This window comes from Hypanus sabinus, chromosome X1 (genome assembly GCF_030144855.1).
Source record: "Hypanus sabinus isolate sHypSab1 chromosome X1, sHypSab1.hap1, whole genome shotgun sequence".
Lineage (NCBI taxonomy): Eukaryota > Metazoa > Chordata > Chondrichthyes > Myliobatiformes > Dasyatidae > Hypanus > Hypanus sabinus.
In genome coordinates this window covers 46,122,874-46,144,036 of record NC_082738.1, presented here as the reverse complement: position 1 = coordinate 46,144,036, position 21,163 = coordinate 46,122,874, and the positions used below count along the sequence as shown (strand labels likewise).

The window sequence follows — 21,163 nt, the reverse complement described above, 5'->3', positions numbered from 1 at the left end:
TCACAATTTTGTGTCTGACTAAGCTGCAAGTAAAATATAAATTACTGTTAATGTTCGGCAGGTCAGGCAGCATCTGTGGTGAGAGTAATAGGGTTAATGTTACAGTTCAGAGTGAAAGGCTATTAGATCATCCTGCACCTGGTCCCCCAGTTGAACACACTGCCAAACTGCCTGAGCCCCAACCTGTTCCAGATACAAAGGTCTGGTGAGACTGAGATTCTGAGGCATATCACACGGCAGAGTGATGCACCATCAATAACTCTTGGAGACGTGAGGCGAGATATAGGCTTTTATTGGCTGGAAGAAAGAACAAGCAGCAAGTGACCACCACACAACATCCTGGAGACTGAGGAAGGAGCAGTGCCTCCAATCGCCTTTATACCGGGGTCTGTGGGAGGAGCCACAGGAGCAGTCAGCAGAGGGGCGTGTCCAAACAGGTATATGTAGTTCACCACACAGAGCCAGCTCTGTACTGTAAGCAGATCTCATGTGCAGATACTGCCACCTTTCCTCTACAATACTATAATATCCATTGACAGATCATCACTGCCAAAGCATTTTGAACTATTTTAATTGGTTCTAAAATATGTTCAAATTTACTACAATTCTTAATATAAAAGAAAATAAAAGATGTTGCATTTATTGAGTCACCTGAAAGTGACAGTAAATATTTAAAACATCTAATAAAGTAAAATATGTAAACTACTTTCAAGCGTAAAGGGCCACAGTCATTATGTAAGCCCTCCTTGATATGTAGCTGACATAAAATACATTAGTATGTTAGTGGTCAACTGCTAGAGTCAGAGCTGATCCAGCTGAGAGCACCGTGGGAAGAGCATTGGTTGTAGGAATTTAAGCTCCATCTTGTCTTAGACTTCTGAATTTAGCTAAGACATGCTGGGATCTGCTGAATGTTTCCAGCATTTTCTGTTCTTACTTCAGGTTTACATTTTGGGTTATTGTGCTTTGTTAATTAAACTTCCACTTGAAATTTTAAGCATATACTCTTTATTAATTTTTATTTATTTTCCAATTCCCCTTGAATCCAAAATTAAGACCATGGAATTTCACGTGATGCTGATTGTGATTGGCTGCTTTCTGCAAGGAAGTCAGGGACTTAAGATTGCGGCATTTAATATCCAGAGATTTGGTCAGTCAAAACTTGATGATCCCGTAACTCATGACATTCTTATCCAGGTAAGCACAATTCAGAAACACATTTTGTGGCAGAAGCATATCGAGTAAGCACTTAATTTAGTTCTTCATTAGATTTTACAAAGGTATGATCTCATCACCATTGAAGAAGTCATGCATTCTGATAACAACGCAATTACAAATCTAGTGGAAGACCTGAATCGGTAAGTAACAAGAAACTTTAATCACAGTTTCAACGCAATAGCGGAATAATGCAAGCTGAGGTTTAGGTGAATAATAAGCTGTGCTGATTTTAACTGTGTGAAATCTGAAGATTTCAACTGCTAGGCCACATCACCATTCTACATCATGAGTCTCCTGCATAAAGCTAGTGGGAGAGATGATTGACAGGTGGGGCTACATTTCTGGGATTCAATCCTGAGAACTGAAAACTAGGATGTTGAAGTGTTAGTAGACTTTCTGAAAAATATACGTGCGTGATTCCATCTTCTTATGCATTATACAACCAAAAATTAATCTTTTCTGGAGTGAACAACCATTTCCAGGTTGCATGGTGCCTCACTGGAAATTCGACCCAGAGCTTTCAGGTATGACTCACCTTGTGCTCCTGACATAACCTTCTTAACAGAGTATACAGGATGCTACTGTTTCCTGTGCAGTGCTCCATTTAGAGTATTGCAGACAAATTTGGATCATTCTGACACAAAATATTCTTTCAAAAGGAGCAATAGACTAGAATACCTGTCAGTAGAGTCAATTGATCCTTTCTCACTCCCCTCCTGCCATAAGGTTGTGCTAAACTCACTATCTCTGCTCAGTCTCCATGCTGACATGAAACTATAGTGCCTTGCTTTGCAGGCATCAATCTCCTGAACTGCTAGTCTCACTGATTATCATCACAAGACACCAATCTCCCGAGTTGCCAACCCATCCCAACCATTCATAACAACCAGGACCCCATGCACTCCCCCATTGCACTGGCGAGAGCTCAGACCAAATTGGCCAATGCCATCAGCCACTCTGATCCTCCAGTTACACCTTCAACGGCTGTGGTGGTTGTCATATTTTGGAAATAACTCAGAACTATATTATGAAGACTATCAGTTAGGTTGCTTCAGCTGTGCTTGAGATCTAAAGTTCACTGTTGCATTCCACTGTATTGCCCACCTAGAAGGATGTTTTAGGTGCAATAGAATTTGAAGGCCATTATGGAAAGAACTTGCAGTGGTGCAAAAGTGAGAACAGTATTAATCAATAAGTGATCGATGAATGTAGAGCAGTGGATGTTGTCTACATGAACTTTTGTAAGACATTAGACAAGTTCCCTCATGGTAACAATTTAAGATGCATGGAATCTACAGTGACTTGGTTGTTTGAATTCAGAATTGGCTTGAATGGCCGACAGATCTTACTCTGATCAAAGATCCTTGGCTAGCATTGTTCTGCAGGGATCCATACAGTAACTCTTATTGTTCGTAATTTTTTTGCAGCAGCAGAGGCAGAGAGAAAATCTACTGAGGGTTATAAGATCGAGAGACATAGTCAGAGAAGGTAGCAATATCCAATTCCAGAGCACCCTGAAAATTGCTACGCAGGTAGAGAGGGTAATAAAGAAGGTGTATGCTATGCTTAACTTTATTATTTGAAGAACTGAATTCAAGAGCTGGGAAATTATGTTGGAGCTTTATAGAACTCTAGTTAGACTGCATTTAGAGTATTGCATTCAGTTCTGGTCATCTCAAGATAGAGGAAGGAGATAGAGGATTTAGTGAAGGCCTTTTAAGGACAAAAAAATAGAACTGCAATTATAATTAGATATCTATTTCATCATTGGCCAAAAATGACAAATAGTATCAACAATTCCAGAATGTGCTTGAATTAAAGGGTAGGTACTATTGGGAGAGGGTGGACAAACTAGGGTTGTTTTCTCTGGAATAACAGAGGCTGAGAGGACACCTGATAGAAGATTGTAAAATTATGAGAGGAGAGGCATAGCTAAACTAGATAGCCTGTATCTTTTTTCCAAGTAGAAATGTGTAATGTTATTATTTTTATCTGATATTTTAATCTGATTAACAATTACTTTACTCTCTCTAATGAGGCTTTCATGCTGCACGATTGAATAAGATTTTATTGGAAATGGAAAATACCTACTGAAGATGGAATTCAAAATTGAAGCCAAAGTTTGGATCTGACAGATATTGCCTCCCACTTTAATTTTTTTTTCATCTTGAGCATAACTTGAAGATATTGCATACTTTTCCACTTGGAAATTTGCATGAATTATTTTAAGACACTAAAAAATGTTTTCTTTTCAGTGCAACCCACCTAAGCTACAACTTCATCATCTCTGACTACCTTGGACGCAGTTCTTATAAGGAAAAATATGCATTTGTATACAAGTATGTCATCTATTTCAGTTCAGATATTTTATTCTATGTTGTACTGATGGAACTTTGGGTTAAGGCAGATGAGTTATGTTACATGGATTTATTTACTTGTTCTGCTAAAATTGTTCTATTTTCTTAACTGAGTAAGTTCCTCCATCCTATGATCTCCTTTGATTCATGAACTGAAAGGAGGAAAAGCCATGGATCTATATACAAGTATTCTTTCAGAATCCCTAAAAAGACACAAAACATAAAATATGATGGAAAAGCTGCAGATCTGAAAATTGACTAGACAATGATGGAAATACCTGGTTAGAGGTTCAGATATTTAGAAAAAGCAGACATTTCTCCACTTCTTGCCATCCAGCTGAACAGCACACTCACCTTATTCCCCACCACCGCTCTGGAACAATCATGGACCCTGCTTCCTTGTGACAATCTAATTTACTTGATTTATAGCTCGAGTTACTCAAAAATTTAGCTGTTTCCTTTCATTTCCAATCCTGTGAGTGCTTTTTCCATAGTATCAGCATTGCTCATATGAATGCTCACCCCTATCACCATTGTAACTGGAATCATTACATAATCAGAGGACAATTTAAGATTTTTAAAAATACATATTATTCGTTGATTTAAAGATTTAGATGGATGTAGGCCAAATACAAGTAAATGGGACTAGCTCAAGTGGGCATTTTGGTCGGCATGGTCTATTTGGGCCAAAAAAGGCAGGCCTGTTTCTTGTGCACGACTCAGGTTCTGTAGCTATTGAACAGCAAATATAATACAAATGCAATATATTCACAAAGAGGGACCATTGAAACAGGGAACAAAAATAAGAGTGAAATTTAGATTTTGCTTCTTGAAATGCTGTTGAGAAACATTCAGAAACATGTCTGCAGACTATATTTTAAGCACATACTGCTTATAAAATTATTATATAATTACAATGTTCAATGACCTTTTAATTTTATGAGTTTCATTCTCTGGGGTCTAATTTTGACAGAGAAAAAATTCTCAAGCCTATGGGATGGTACCACTTCGATGATGGGTGTGAAAAATGTGGGACTGACACGTTCATGCGTGAACCTTTTATAGTGCACTTTCACTCTCTCACCACAAGTAAGGATTAGTCATCTGGTTACTAAGCATTTCTTTTGATTTTTTTTTTGAGAAAATTTTGGCTAACTGAAACTGTAATTTATTCAGGAGAACCTGATAAAAAATAAATGTATTTTAAGTGTTATGATTATCCATCTTCTAATCTTGAAGTACAAATGATCTACTACTCTATGATTCCAGAGTCAAGGTTTTCCGTGACATTGCAAGGTTTTTAATTAATTCATTAAAATTTTACAGTATCTTTTCCACCTTACAGAAAATCATTTGACCGATAGAAGGATGGCAGGCTGGTTTTAGCTTTCACATGATTTCTCCTTAGCATGATGTCGTAAGGCTTTCGATAATCCACAATCTGATCTTTCTTTTCTGTAATTCAGGTAACTGATAAGTTACTAGAGATCACAAATTCATCACATTCAAAACTGGAGCACAACTGTGCATCCTACCAACTCAGAGGTCAAATTTTAAATCTTCAACACATTACTTTATCTTATACTGAGAATGCCTGGTACTACTGCTAGCATCACCAATGAAAATTACACAAAATCAACCAAATTAGGGAGTATCAAGAGCAAGCTATACAGAGACCACCATCTTTTACACTGTTGGAACCAAACCCATCTACAAAACCAGCCAATAAGCATAGCATGAATTCACCAATTGTCCCCTCCTTCCTGGCCATCAGCTAGGCACTTAAAGTTAAATTGTTTTTACTTCGGCACAAATGCTTGTATTTTCATATTTAAAAATATTTTACTCCTGTCTTTAGTTTGAGAAACTAGTTATGTATCTGGTAACTGATAGATTCTTCTGAATGGATTCACTGTCATTTTTATTTAATTAAGATGTGGTTCTTCAAGCGTTATGAATATTCTGATAGATATTTAAATATTTTGATAAATCCTAATATATTCTGATATATCCTTATTTTGGTAACAATATCTAATTGAGTTATACTAATAAAATAGCAGCATGTATGCGCTCTTACAGATAGTAATAGAATAATTTTTAATGAATTTTTGAAAAGTATGTTCTGAAATACTTGCCCAATTGTATTGTTTTCTAGCTCCTAGTAAATGAAGTCTTGTTTTGGAAACTGTCTCATTTTAGCTTGTTTCTTGATGTTATACATTTACTTCTTTTTTCTGATTCTTGGAGGCAATGCTTTGAAATGGCGGGTTTTTGGAGTAGAAATTTGTCTTTGGTCAATGATGCTAGTTGATATTTGGCATTAAACCTCCATTGTGCTCCCTTCCCAATTATCCATTTTGTGGAAATGATTACAGCCGATACTATTTGTTATTTTTGGCCAATGATTAAATAGTGATCTAATTACAGTATAATTCAAGTTCTATATTTATTTTGTCTTTAAAATACCTCTGATGGGTGTAACAAAATAAACAGCTTTCACAAACTTCTTCCTAATAACACGTGGTGCAATTTGTATTGACAGTTGTGAAGGACTTTGTTCTGGCAGCCATCCACACCAGTCCGAGTTATGCTGTCAGAGAGGTTGATGCCCTATATGACGTTTGGGCTGATGCAAGAAAACACTTCAATACAGAGGTATTGTTGACAAAGCCAATTGGCAAATCTGCATTCAACATTATTGCACTAAACATCCATCTATTCAATGGACTATTTTATGAACAATCTTTCTACCTCAGCTTTGTTTTTACGCTCCACTTTTTTGTCTTCTTTCCTCCCTGTTGTTCTCCAGTAAGTTCCCAATAATTTGGTTACAGTCTATTTTTGTCTGAGTCTCTGCCAGCTTCCTCCTCACCCATACCTTTGTTTGACAATAGCAGGGCAATTTTGGCATAATGTAGGCTTTGAGGTTCTTGTATCCAGTGTGAGCACACTATGTCCTGCTGCTCATCTCTTTTGATAGCGAACCAAGAACAGAATTTTGACAATTGATGAACCTTAGGTGCAAATCCACATCACAATCCTATGATCCATGGAATGGCAGCCATTTATATTTACGTAACAAATACCATAAAACTCTAAAACATAGGGGCCGATTAATTAGTCTGTTCAGCCCATTGAGTTTGCTCTGCCATTTCATCATAGCTAATTTATTATCCCTCTCAATCTCATTCTCCTGCCTTCTCCCCATTACCTTCAACGCACTTACTTGTCAAGAACCTATCAACCTCTGCTTTATATATATCCGATGACTAGGCCTCCACAACCATCTGTGGGAGTGAATTCCACAGATTCACCACTTCCTAGCTATTGAAGTTGCTCCTCACCCCTGTTCTAAAGGGATGTCCTTCTATTCTGAGGCTATGCCCTCTGGTCCTAGCCTATCCCACTATAGAAACCATCCTTTACACAACCAATCTATTTAGGCCTTCCAATCTTCAATAGGTATACCCCAAACTGTACAAGTGTGCAAAAATATATGAAAAAATCTGACCAAGGAACTGACCATGAACTAGATATAAATACAGCAGAGGACATAACTTGGTGGCACAAGGCACGGAACAAGCTCCAGGAGCTTTGGATTCATTCTGTAGTCCCCTCATTATGTATAGGCATCTAAATTGCAAAATAATCAGGGGACTATTAAAATTGCCCATCTAAGCATACTTGGGACAGAGAATGAGCAATAAATCTGGTGATCAACCCCAACTCCACTCAACATCAAAGGTTCAATTAAAATTATCCAGTTAGATTCATCCTCTTCGCTCATGGAACAAACATTGCTATACCAAAAGCAGACCAAAAGGTAGATTGTATAGAAAAATATATTTCTTTCATTGAAAGGTAGCGATATTAACACTTCTGGTTTATTCTAGATAGCACAATAGATCGAGCAACTGATTAATAATGCTCTGGTTCCTTTTATCACAGCATAGCTGATGTTTCATCTCTTGCTAATGTGAAATAAGGTGAATTAAATAAGCAGAACAGAGTGAAGTTCAGTAAAACCAGAGGTGCTGAAATGTGGGATGAAAACAGAAAATGCCAGCGGCATTCAACAGGTCAGGTAGCATCTGTGGAAGGAGAAAGACATTAATTATATTTTCTTTCCACAGGTGCTTCCTGATGTGCTGAGTGTTTTCATAATTTTGTTTTACTACAAAGTGAAATTCCCTCTGCTGAACTATTATTTTAAATAGCATACTCCTAAAAGCTTGTTTTTATTTTTATTTGTATTTAGTTATATAAAATAAAATATTAGCTATTTTGAAAGATGTAACAGTGTTCAGTACATTTTGATCATGTAATTTATGCTCCCAAATAACAGCTTACTCACTCATTGCAGTAGAACACATCCAATCTAACTCACTTCATTGTCTCTTGGTTTTTATCACACAGAACATTCTGATACTTGGAGATTACAATGCAGCTTGTAGCTATGTAAAGGAGGAGGACTGGTCCAAAATACGATTGCGTAAATATGAGAAATTCCGTTGGTTGATTGGTGATAATGTAGATACAACTGTTAGTAGAAACACACACTGTGCCTATGACAGGTATTGTTCAGAGCACATTGATTCAAATATTTGTACTGCATTTATTTTCTATCTCAAAATTTGCTTCAGTTCATCTGCATTCTCATCTTGACATGACTTTGCTTTTATTCTTTAGGTTTGTTGTAACCACAGATGGACTGCTTGACACCATAGTTCCTGGCTCAGTGAAGGTCTTCAATTTCCAGGAAGCCTATCACCTCGAATATCAAACGGTAAAAATAAAAAAAATATTAATTTGGAATGGAATTTCCTCACAATGTTAGAAAAATGCAAAATATTTGCCAACATAATACTAAGGACCCAGGTTGCAGCAGTTGACTTGGGTATATCAGTGTAAGCTCCCTAGGAGACTATAGCCTTGTGGCCAAGTTAGTATTTTCAAATGCTGGAGGCAGTGTCTGCTGTGGCTGAAATGGCCCACATAGCAATGGTAAGCCCTGTTGCGTCTAATGTACCTGAAGGTAGATTAAATTGGGTTGGTGTCCTGCTTACTCTTCATGAGGGTTGTTTTATCCTCTGCATAAGACCATAGGACATAGGAGCAGAATTAGACCATTCAGTCCATCGAGTCTGATCTACTATTCCATCATGGCTGATCCCTGATTACTCTCAACCCCATACACCTGCCTTCTCGCCATATCCTTTGATGCCCTGACCAATTAGGAAACTACTGCCGTAAATACACCCACAGATTCGGCCTCCACCAGAGTCTGTGGCAGAGCTTCGCGACTCTCTGGTTAAAGGAATTCCTCCTTACCTCAGTTCTGAAAGGTCACCCCTGAATTTTGAGGCTGTGTCCTCTAGTTCTGGATACCCCCACCATAGGAAACATCCTCTCCTTATCCATCCTATCTAGACCTTTCAACGCTCAGTAGGGTTCAATGAGATCCCCATATATTCTTCTGAATTCCAGTGAATACAGGCCCAAAGCTGCCAAACGGTCCTCATATGTTAACCCCTTCATTCCCAGAATCATTCTCGTGAACCTCCTCTGGACTCTCTCCAATAAAATCACATCCTTTCTGATATATAGGGCCCAAAACTGTTGACAATACTTGAAGTGTGGCCTGACTAGTGTCTTAAAAAGGCTCAGCATTATTTCCTTGCTTTTATATTCTATTCCCCTTGAAATAAATGCCAACCTTTCATTTGCCTTCCTTACCACAGACTCAACCTGTAAATTAATCTTCTGGGAGTCTTGCACAGGTACTCCTAAGTCCCTTTGCACCTCTGATGTTTGAATTTTCTCCCCATTTAGATAATAGTCCACACTATTGTTCCTCTTACCAAAATGCATGATCATACATTTCCCAACACTGTATTCCATTTGCCACCTTTTTACCCACCCTTCCAATTTGTCTAAGTCCTGTTGCAATCACATTGCTTCCTCAGCACTACCTACCCCTCCACCTATCTTCATATCATCGCAAACTTTGCCACAAAGCCATCAATTCCGTTATCTAAATCATTGACAAACAATGTGAAAAGTAGTGGTCTCAATACTGACACATGAGGAACAACACTAGTCACTGGCAGCCAACCAGAAAAGGCCCCTTTTATTCCCACTCGCTGCCTCCCGCCTGTCAGCCATTCCGCTATCCATGCCAGTATCTTTCCTGTAACGCCATAATACTCTGTCTTGTTAAGCAACCTCATGTGTAGCACCTTATCAAACGCCTTCTGAAAATCCAAGTAAATGACATCCCCTGCCTCTCCTTTGTCCACCCTGCTTGTTTCCTCCTTGAAGAACTCTAACAGATTTGTCAAGCAAGATTTCCCTTCACAGACACCGTGCTGACTTTGATTTATTTTATCATTAGTCTCCAAATCTCCTGAAACCTCACCTTTAATAATAGACTCCAACACTTTCCCAACCACTGAGGTTAGGCTAACTGGCCTATAATTTTCTTTCTTTTGCCTTCCTCCCTGCTTAAAGAGTGGAGTGACATTGCAATCTTACAGTCCTCCGGAACCATGCCAGATTCAAGTAATTCTTGAAAGATCATAACCAATGCATGTGCTATCTCCTCAACAACCTCTTTCAGAACTCTGTGATGTAGTCCATCTGGCCCAGGTGACTTATCCACCTTAAGATCTTTGAGTTCGCTTAAGAATTTTTCCTTTGTAGTAATAGCAATGACTCTCACGAACCTCTGGCACACTGCCAGTATCTTCCACAGTGAAGACAGAAGCAAAGTACCCATGAAGTTCATCTGCCATTTTTTGTCTCCCATTACTACCTCATCAGCATCATTTTCCACCCTTTTACTCTTCAGAGGTTTCAAAGGTTCATTTAATGTCAGAGAAGGATACTGGAAGGATACAACATACATCCTGAAATGCTTTTTCTTCGCAACCATCCACAAAAACAGAGGAGTGCCCCAAAGAATGAGCGACAGTTAAATGTTAGAACCCCAAAGTCCCTCCCAGCTCCCCCCTCCCGTGCGTAAGCGGCAGCAAGCAACAATTCCCCTCTCCCACCAGCAAAAAAATACTTTTGCTATCCTGCATTATATTATTGGCTAGTTTGTCCTCATATTTTATCTTTTCCCTTCTTATAGCTTTTTCAGTTGCCTTTTGTTGGATCATCTAACCTTCTACTCACTTTTGCTACCTGATATGCTGTTTCCTTGGCTTGTATTCCTCGGTCCTTCCCTTGTCACCCACGGTAGCCTACCCCTGCCATTTGAGAACTTCTTCTGTGGGACGTATCTATCCTGCAGCTTGTGAACTATTCCCAGAAGCTTCAGTCACCTCTACTCTGTCGTCATCCCCGCCAGTATCCTCATCCACCTGGGCAAGTTCTTCTCTCATGCCTTTGTAAATCCCTTTATTCCACTGTGATACTGATATATGTTGGTTATGTTTCTCCCTCTGAAATTGCAGCATGAATTCAATCATATTATAATTACTGCCTCCTAAGGGTTCTTTTACATTAAGCTCCCTAGTAAGATCTGGGTTATTACACAACACCCAATCTAAGATAATCTTTCCCCGAGTAGGCTCAAGCACAAGCTGCTCTAAAAAGCCATTCTGTAGGCATTCAACAGATTCTGTCTCCTGTGATCTGACACCAACCTGATTTTCCCAATCCCCTTGCATATTGAAGTCCCCTATTACAATTGTGTCATTACCCTTTTTACATGCCTTCTCCAGCTCCCTTTGCAATCTCATGAAGTGTTTGCTTCCCTTTTTTTGGGAAACCTTGGCAAAGTTTGTCATTCCATTACTGCAATACTAAGCAGCTGCCTCCTGGTTAAGACCATAAGACCATAAGGCATAGGAGTATGAAGTTTAAAGTTCTAAGTAACTTTCTTATCAAAGTATATATGTGTCACTACCTTGAGATTCATTTTCTTGCAGAGATCCACTATAGAACAAAGAAATACTGTACAAAAGAGTCAATGAAAAACTACACACAAAGACTGACAAAACAGCCAATGTGCAAAAGACAAATCTTGCAAATACAAAACAAAGAAAGAGACAAATAAACAAATAAATAAATAATACTGAGAACATGAGCTATAGAGTTCTTGAATGTGAATCCATAGGTTGTGAAATCAATTTAGTGATGAATGAAGTCATCCATGCTGGTTCTGCAGCCTGATGGTTCGGGGGTATTAACTGTTCCTGATTGATGGTGTGGGACCTAAGGCTTCTGTTCATCCTTCCTAATGGCAGCAGCAAGAAGAGAGAGGGTCCTTTGTGATGGATGCTGAGTTCTTGTGGCATTGCTCCAGTAGAATTAGGCCATTAGGCCCATCGAATTTCTTCTACCATTCGATCCTGCTGATTTACTTTTTCCCTCCCAACCCCATTTTCCCTGTAATCTTTAATACCCTTATTCATCAAGAACTTCTCAACATCTGCTTTAAATCTACCAAATGACTTCTCTTCCACAATCTTCTGTGGCAATGAACTCCACAGATTCAAACAAGAGAAAATCTGCAGATGCTGGAAATCCGAGCAACACACACAAAATGTTGGAGGAACTCAACAGGCCAGGCAACATCTATGGAAAAGAGTATAGTTGATGTTTTGGGCTGAGGCTCGTCAGCAGAACTGGATGAAACGTCGACTGTACTCTTTTCCATTGATGCTGCCTGGTCTGCTAAGCTCCTCCAGCATTTTGCGTGCGTTTCACAGATTCACTACCCTCTGGCTGAAGAAATTCCTCCTTATCCCTATTCTGAAGGGACATCTTTTTACTCTGAGGCTGTGCCCTCTGATCCTAGATTCTCCCACTACTGGAATTGTCCTCTCCATGTCCACTTCATCCAGGAGTCCAATATTCCGTAGGTTTCAATAAGATTCCCCTCATCCTTATAAGCTCCAGTGAGCGTGGGCCTAGAGCCATCAAATCCTCTGCATATGTTAACCTTTTCATCCTTGGGATCATTCCTGTAAACCTCCTCTTGATCCTCTCCAACATCCTTCCTTAGATATGGTCCCTCCTTCAGATATCTTTGAAGTGCAGATGTATGCACACAAATGCTTTTTACTCTAAAGCTAGTTCTCAAATGAGAACATCTTCAGTTGTTTTACCATTGATCATCTAGTGAATATGTCCAAACTACTGAATGTGTTTTTATCTGAGCAGTCTATATATGATAGGGTCCACATGTAATCTAAGATATCAGAATTCATGACTCTATCTTCCAACATATGTTCAGAATGGATCAAAGACAATATTTAGTATGATTAAACATGAAAATTACAGACCTAGGTATTTTAATCAATTAATAGGCTTTACATTTAATTCACTTTACAGGTCAGAGATGTCTCAGATCATTATCCCATTGAACTTGAACTGGAAGATGATCGTAAGTAGATAAATATTACTTCCTATTGACCGATGATAGATCAAAATAATATGCTATAATTTGAAACGAAAAAGGAGATGGTCATTACCTTCAGGAGATTTTGCACCACACACCCCTCTCTACATTGACAACAAAGCAGTTTCAAAGCCCTGGGAGTGCACATTCCGCACAACCTCTTGTGGCTCCAGAACACGTCCTACACAATCCAGAAAGCTCACCAATGCCTTTACTTTCTGAGGAGGCTGAAGGGAGCTGGACTGTGTACATCTATATTCGCGTCATTCTACAGACGTGCAGTAGAGTGCATCCTGACAAGCTTATCACTGCACAGTACAGAAACTGCTGTGTGGCAGACGGGAAGGCTCTAAATGGATAGTCAAAACTGCCCAACACGTCACCAGCACCAGCCTATCCACCATCAAGAAAATTTCCAGAAAAGGGCCTGTAACATCATGAAGGATCCCACCCACTCTGGTCATGGACTGTCGGTCCCATTCCCATCCGGGAAGACGCTATGTAGCATCCACACAGGACCACCAGACTCACAGTTACTTTCCCCAAGCAGTAAGGCTGATCAACACCTCCACCCACTAACACACCCCTCCCCACAATCACTACTTTATCATTTCCTTAGAGTCACCTTATATTTGCTGTTTTTTTTTATTGTACTCTTTATCTTGTTGTGTCTTTTTTTTGTGCTGCATCATATCTAGAGTAACAATCACTTCCTTCTCTGTTACACTTGTGTTCAGGAAATGACAATGAATCTTAAAAGGAAATATTTGGAGAACTCAGCAGGTCAGGTAGTTTCTTTGGAATTAGTGGTTCATGTAAAACCATCAGAACAGAGTGAAACAAAATCATTTGGTTTTAAATTACAAAGAGGTTGGAGGTGAAAAAACAAAAGGAATATTTCTGATATTGTGAGACCATGTTGCCATGGGATAACCTGTAAATGAGGTCATGCTATTGTTAAGTTAATGGTGACATGTTAGGGAGTGAGTATACAAACAAAAGAACATAAAAATTGTGAAATGCAGATTGGAAGAACATGACAAGCAAGTCAGGATGTGCTGAAAGGGAAGGGAAATGGGCAAAAGTCACAGATTGACTGACCAGTTCTGCTGTAAATGTCACAGATTGACTGTTCATTTTTGCTACAATGCGAGCTCTCTAAAACCATAGAAATTGATATTGAGTTCAAAAGTCTGCAGCTTGTTGAGATAGAAGATGAAATATTAACTCTGCTTCTCTTTCCATAGATGCTGCCTGACCTTTTGTATTTATGTTTTTTGATTAAGCATGCCCCCTTCCTGTAGGTTGAAGTGCAGGAGGAAAAGTTAGAAGTTTCTTTTCTTGCAAGAGATTGGAGCATTGAATGCTGTGTAACAGGGGAAAGTTAAAGCAAATTTCCAGATCTATAACATGGCTTATATCATCACTATTATTTGGGGAAATTTAGTTAACTCCCTCCAATGTTTTCTGCCCTTTGTGAATAATCATTTGAAACAAAGGAAGCATGAGTTTAATTCTAAGACACAGGAACCTGGAACAGGAGAAGGTCGCTCCTCATACTGAGAACGAGGTTCTAATGTAAAGTGTGGCTCAAGGATCTATACGGGAGAAATGGGTTTGAATTGATCGGTCACTGGCACAAATACAGGGTAAAGAAGGAACTGTTCCATTGGGACAGGCTTCACTTGAATGAGGCTAGGACCAATATGCTGTCGATAAAGGTGGCGGGGAGGGTAATAATGAGGGGAAAGTTAGTAAGTTAAATTGAAAGTTCAGGGGTCAGTACAGGGCATTGAAATGAGCATTAATTACCAGAATCTGTCAGAAAGGGAAAGAACAAGCAAAAAAAGTATATACCTTTTAATTGCAATGAGAACAGAGAAAAATAAAGACTCTTCAACTGAATAATCCAGCATTTATAACAGGATAAATAAATTAACGCCATACATAGAAATAAGTGGGTACAAACTAATAACCATGATATGGTAGCAGTGTTGCAGAGTGGCCATGGTAGGAGTTAAATATTCCAGGATTCTTATCCATTAGGAGAGAAAGGCAAAGTGTAAATGGTTGTTGTTGGTAGTTGAACTGATAATAAAGTGTAAGGTACAGACAGTAGAGATAAAGGCTTTCAGCTCAGAAAATGCATAACTAGAATCAGCTTGAGTGAAGCTAAGAAAAAAAACAAAACGCAGAAAACATTGCAGGGAGTTATCTAAATTTCCCCAAATAATAGGGATGATAAAAGGTACATTATAGATCTGCAAATTAGAGGTGCATGCAATAAGACCAGTGGATTAAGTGTAGAGATCTTTAACTTTCATATAGACTGAGCAAACCAAATTAGCAGTAGTAATGTGGAAGATAAAACAATTCATCTGAAGGACAATGAAGCATAAGGGTAGTTTTCTGGATTAGTATGTTGAGGAACCAATGAACAGATTATTTTAGATCTAGTTTTGAGCTATGAGAAAGGATCTCTCAGAGAATTATGGGACATTTAGGAGACAATGATAATATTTTATATAAAGTTTGAAAGTTTGGGAAACTTATAGGACTGGAAGATTATTTACACTTCTACTTTCTGCTTGTACTAAGTGGAGTGCAACCAAGGTTGACCAGTTCAACTCGCAGGATGGTGGGTTTGTTTTACAAGGAAAGGTATAACAGATCAGATCAATAATCTTAGAATTCAGAAGAATCTTACTGAAACTTACAAAATCCTGATGAATCATAACATTAACACTTGATACCTATTGGGTTTAAATCAATATCTAAAAGGCCCTCAGGAGCAGATTTGAACAAGGAAGCCCGCCTCTTAATGACAACTCTCTATTGGTTTTAATGGATTTGAGGAATCTGCGAGCTTCTATTTTCTTAGAGCTTCTAGTTTTTACCCGTGAAGGTTGTATTTCACAATTAGATAGCATGGGCTGAATCTGATAAAAGCAAATTTCCAGCATCGTTTTGTGGCCAAATGGTGCAGAGATGCTTTCTTCAGGCCTACAAGCAGACAACAAACCTACTCAGCCCCATCTCTCCCTGACATGACCACCTCACTGATGCCATTCCTGCCCTCCCTTGAACACTAACAAACCACATGTTCAAGTTCAAAGTTCAGAGTAAATACTTTATATGTCACCATATACAATTCTGAGATACACAGTAAATACAAGAAGCACCATAGAGTCAATGAAAGACCACACACCCTCCAGGACAGACAAACGACCAACGTGCAAAAGACAACTAACTGTGCAAATACAAAAATATTAATAATAATAAATAATAAATAAACAAGCAATAAATATTGAGAACATGATATGTTCTTTGAAAGTGAGACCACGGGTTGTGGGAACAATTTAGTGACAGTGCGAGTGAAGTTGAGTAAAATTATCCCCTATATTTTAAGAGCCTGATGGTTAAGGGGTAAGGATTATTCCTGAACCTGAGATATATTCTCACATAAATCGCTCACCCTTCTCACAAGCTCTACCAATATTCACAACACATATCTGTTGTTGCCTTTTCTGGAGTGGTAGGCACACAAACTCAGCAATCTGCTTGGTTTCTGCTGGGGGCGAGGAGAGAAAACAAAATGTACATTCAGTAGAGCTAAAACATCATGGCATTCCCTAACCATTCCGTCTCTTATTAACAAGCACTTCATTACATTGTCACTTTATCTGCTAAGATGAATACCTTTCAATATCTTTTTAAGGTATTTTTTGTGTTTATTAATATCTTTTCAGTATCTTTTGATTTTATACAGATGACGTTAAGTATAGCATTAGAGAAAGTAGCACCTCAAAAACAAAGCAACCAGCTTGAGTTTACATAAAACTGAAATGTGATAAAATGTCCTCTAAGGAGCAATGTTAGAATCAGAATCAGGTTTATTATCACCTGCGTATGTTGTGAAATTTTTTAATTTAGCAGCAACAGTACAATGCAATACATAGTATAGAAGAAGAAAAAAAAATAAATAAATCAGTCAATCAATTACAGTATGCGTATAATGAATAGATTAAAAATTGTGCAAAAATAGAAATAATATATATTTAAAAAGTGAGGTATTGTCCAAGAGTTTAATGTCCATTTAGGAATCAGATGACAGAGGGGAAGAAGCTGTTCCTGAATCGCTGAGTGTGTGCCTTCAGGCTTCTGTACCTCCTACCTGATGGCAACAGTGAGAAAAGGGCATGGCCTGGGTGTTGGGGGTCCTTAATAATGGACGCTGCCTTTCTGAGACACCATTCCCTAACGATGTCCTGGGTACTTTGTAGGCCAGTACTCAAGATGGAGCTGACTAAATTTACAACCCTCTGCAGCTTCTTTCGGTCCTGTGCAGTAGCCTGTAATACCAGACAGTGATGCAGCCTGTCAAAGTGCTCTCCACGGTACATCTATAGAAGTTTTTGAGTGTACTTGTTGACATGCCAAATCCCTATAAACTTCAAGTATAGTTGCTGTCTTGCCTTCTTTATGATGACATTGATATGTTGGGACCAGGTTTGGTCCTCAGAGATCTTGACACCCAGGAATTTGAAACTGCTCACTCTCTCCGCTTCTGATCTCTCTATGAGGACAGAATGTGTTCCTTCATCTTACCCTTCCTGAAGTCCACAATCAGCTCTTTCATCTTACTGACGTTGAGTGCCAGGTTGTTGCTGCGACACCTCTCCACTAGTTGGCATATCTCACTCCTGTACACCCTGTCATCAGCACCTGAGATTCTACCAACAATGGTTATATCGTCGGCAAATTTATAGATGGTATTTGAGCTATGCCTAGCCACACAGTCATGGGTATAGAGAGTAGAGCAGTGGGCTAAGCATTTATTATCACTTACGAATGTCATGATTTTTTTTGTTTTGCGGCAGCAGTGCGGTATAATATATAAAGAACAATAAGAAAAATATATATAAAATAAACAGTGCAGGGAGAGCAAACATTAGTGAGATAGTGTTCAAGGGTTGGATCATTTTAGAAATCTGGTGGTGGAGGATGGAGGGGAAGAAGCTGTTCCTAAGATGTTGAGGGTATGTCTTCAGGCTCCTGTACCTCTTCTTTGATGATAATAATGAGAGGAGAGCATGTCCTGGGTGATAGGGGTCCTTAATGAAGAAAGGGTAAGGTTTATGGGGGAATTCCAGGGCTTTTGGCCTCTGCATCTGATTGTCCATCTGATAATGGTTATGCTTTTAATCAAGCTGAGGTAAGATCAGAGAAGAATTTATATCTTAGGAGTTTGTATGGTATGAAGGGATAATGTCATGAAGGGATTCAGAAACAAGTATAAGCATTTTCAAAATTGCCTAGTTGTTTAAGTGGGAACCAACGTATGCCAGGATTGAATTAAATTGACTTTATTACTTACATCCTTCACATACATGAGGAGTAAAAACCTTTACATTACATCTCCATCTGAATGTGCAATGTGCAATTTATAGTAATTTATAATAAATAGTATGTACAACAGGACAGTCAATATAACATAGAAATACAATTTTATTAGCATGAATTAATCTGAAGGCCTGGTGGAAGAAGCTGTCCCGGAGCCTGTTGGTCCTGGTTTTTATGCTGTGGTACCGTTTCCTGGATGGTAGCAGCTGGAACAGTTTGTGGTTGGGGTGACTCAGGTCCCCAAATGATCCTTCTGGCCCTTTTCAGCCACCTGTTTCTGTAAATGTGGATAAATTGGACTCTGAAAGAGTCAGGACAATAATAGCAAGAACTCACTGAATGCTGATCCATCACTATAAATTGTCCTACCTAACATTGAATTTGGTCAAAATATATTACTTTTTGTACTTGTGAAATAACAAAAACTTGCTGATTTAACTTAAATTGGACCTTTAGAAATGTGTAAGGTCATATGCTGCCTGTTAAAAGTCCTCTAGTTCCTAACTATATGATATATATATTTGGTGTTCAGCATACCCATGCGCAATGCATCATTAATCTGCGTTAGGGTTAGGATTAATTATCTATTTACATACATTTGTGGATATATCCACTTCAATTGAAGATTCCTCAACTCTCACCCAGTTTTCTTCTCTTCTTGTAGCAAAGAAGCCCACTTTTTACTACAAGAGTGGGGAGACAATCGGCATCAGCGGCGGAAAGTCTGGCGGTCCTTGTAGCTGTGCAGGGGTCAATTTCAATTCTTGCGCTGGCCGATGTGGTGCCTATTCAAAAAGTTTTCCTTGCAGCTGTACATCAAGCTGCTCCAAACACAACGACTGCTGTGCTGACTACAACAAGTATTGTTAAGGTTTGTAATGGCAGGGCCAGTTTGCAAGGTATCCATCCAAAACCTGCTGTAACTCTTCTAAATGTTCATGAGCTCTATTCCTGCCTTTTGTGACAGTTGTCTATTTATAGAAGATAAAATAAAGTATGTGAGAGTTTCAATTAAAACATTAATGTAACTACTACACACCTTTATCCTGCAAGTGGATCACAGTGCAGACCAGGAAGATAATTATTTATAAATAAAATAAAGCTAGCCAGTGAGTGGAATCAAAGGAGACAAATCTTTAAATGATTAATAGTGGAGATGAACATGATTAGGAATCTTGTATGACTCAAGGCTAAAAATACCAAACAGCTATAGCAGGTAAAGCAAGCCTAACATTGAATTATGCTCGTCAAAACATTAGAGGTGGCATTAATCAAACTTTATCACACTTTGCTCAAGTTCTTTAATCCCAAGAATTAACATCCGGATGCTGGATGCAACAATGAAAAGAGCATGAACCACTATGAGGTGTACAGATGAAATGTACCGCTTCTAACCGAGCAGTGGTTCTCACCACCCTCCTCTATGCCAGCGAGACCTGGACTGTCTACAGCAGGCACGCTAAACAGCTCAACCACTTGAGCTACCTCCGCAGACTTCACGTATGATGGCAGGACGAGGTCCCAGACACAGAGGTCCTGGAGCGGGCTAGTACCCACAGCGTCTACACCCTCCTACAGAAAGCCCAAGCCAGATGGGCTGGCCATGTCATCAGGATGTCTGACAGTCGACTACCAAAACAGCTGCTGTATGGAGAGCTGAGCCAGGGCAAGCGCTCAGTTGGAGGGCAGAAGAAACGTTTCAAAGACTGCCTCAAATTGTCCCTCAAAGACCTCAACATCAATCCCAGTAGCTGGGAATCGCTTGCTCTGGACCACCCAAGCTGGTGGAGCAGGACCACTAAAGGAGCGTATGCAGCAGAAATCAGACGCACCGCAGAGGCTCAGAGGAAACGCGCCACGCGCAAGGCTCGAGCTACCTCCACTTCCACTGCAGCACCTATCCTCATGTGTCCCACATGTGGGTGAGCTTTCAGGGCCCGGATTGGCCTCACAAGTCACCTCCGGACCCACAGTCACAAACCCTCCACCTGACAGAAGTCATGGTCGTCTTCGACTCCGAAGGACGAACAACAACAACCGCTTCTAAAATCCTACACTTAAGTCAACACTCTAAGTCTTATCAGTTATATGTGTTTTCTAGTACCCTTACTTAAGGGAGGTTATACTGTATCAAATTAAAATTTCAAAGACAAATTTACTTAACTAATTTAGTGTCTTCTTTGTTGTTGCCTGGTTTTTTTCTGTTGTTGTTGCTGTTCATGTTGTTTTGCTGAATATTGTGGGCATGGCATGTTGGCACCTCTCTGCACAAATTTACAGAAAATATGTTGGGGAATTTGTTGAAGGAGCTCAGTGAGGATACTGGGAATTCAGAAATGGTGCAGTCTGGAAGTAACGTTGCTCAAGGGTTAAATATCCTGCATTAATGCTTGGACGCAACCGTAATCTGCAAATGCAGGCCACAATAATATTTTGCTTATTCTAATGGATGGAAGCATCCTGATGTAACATTTTAGATAGGAAGCTTTCCAGGCTCTGAAATTCTCAAGTTAAATTCTATAGCTATCGTCCTTGTAAGTTGTCTGTACTTCAAAACTTCCCACGCTTCAAAAATGGTTTGTTGGCTGTAAAGCTCGTTAGAACATCCTGATGGAAGGTGCAAAAGGCAGGTACTGCTTTTAATATCATTCACATCACTGTCAGTTCACCAGTGCTGTTCTGTTTCAGTCCCATCCCCATGGTAGTACTGAGTTAAAGAGTAAACTTTACATTGTCTTGTTTTTACGTGCTTTCAGCTGTAACGATGGAACCC

At 39.2% G+C, this 21,163-nt stretch overlaps 1 protein-coding gene across 1 annotated transcript; it reads left to right on the top strand.

Annotated features, from left to right (window-relative positions):
- Positions 1–1,059: 1,059 nt before the first annotated feature.
- On the top strand, positions 1,060–19,260 carry LOC132385007 (deoxyribonuclease-1-like). Its single transcript, XM_059956733.1, has 9 exons — positions 1,060–1,197; positions 1,270–1,358; positions 3,474–3,557; positions 4,549–4,664; positions 6,118–6,230; positions 7,992–8,149; positions 8,265–8,361; positions 12,921–12,972; positions 19,055–19,260. The coding sequence occupies exons 1-9, from the start codon at positions 1,060–1,062 to the stop codon at positions 19,258–19,260; spliced, it is 1,053 nt and encodes a 350-aa protein (XP_059812716.1).
- The last annotated feature ends 1,903 nt before the right edge of the window (positions 19,261–21,163 follow it).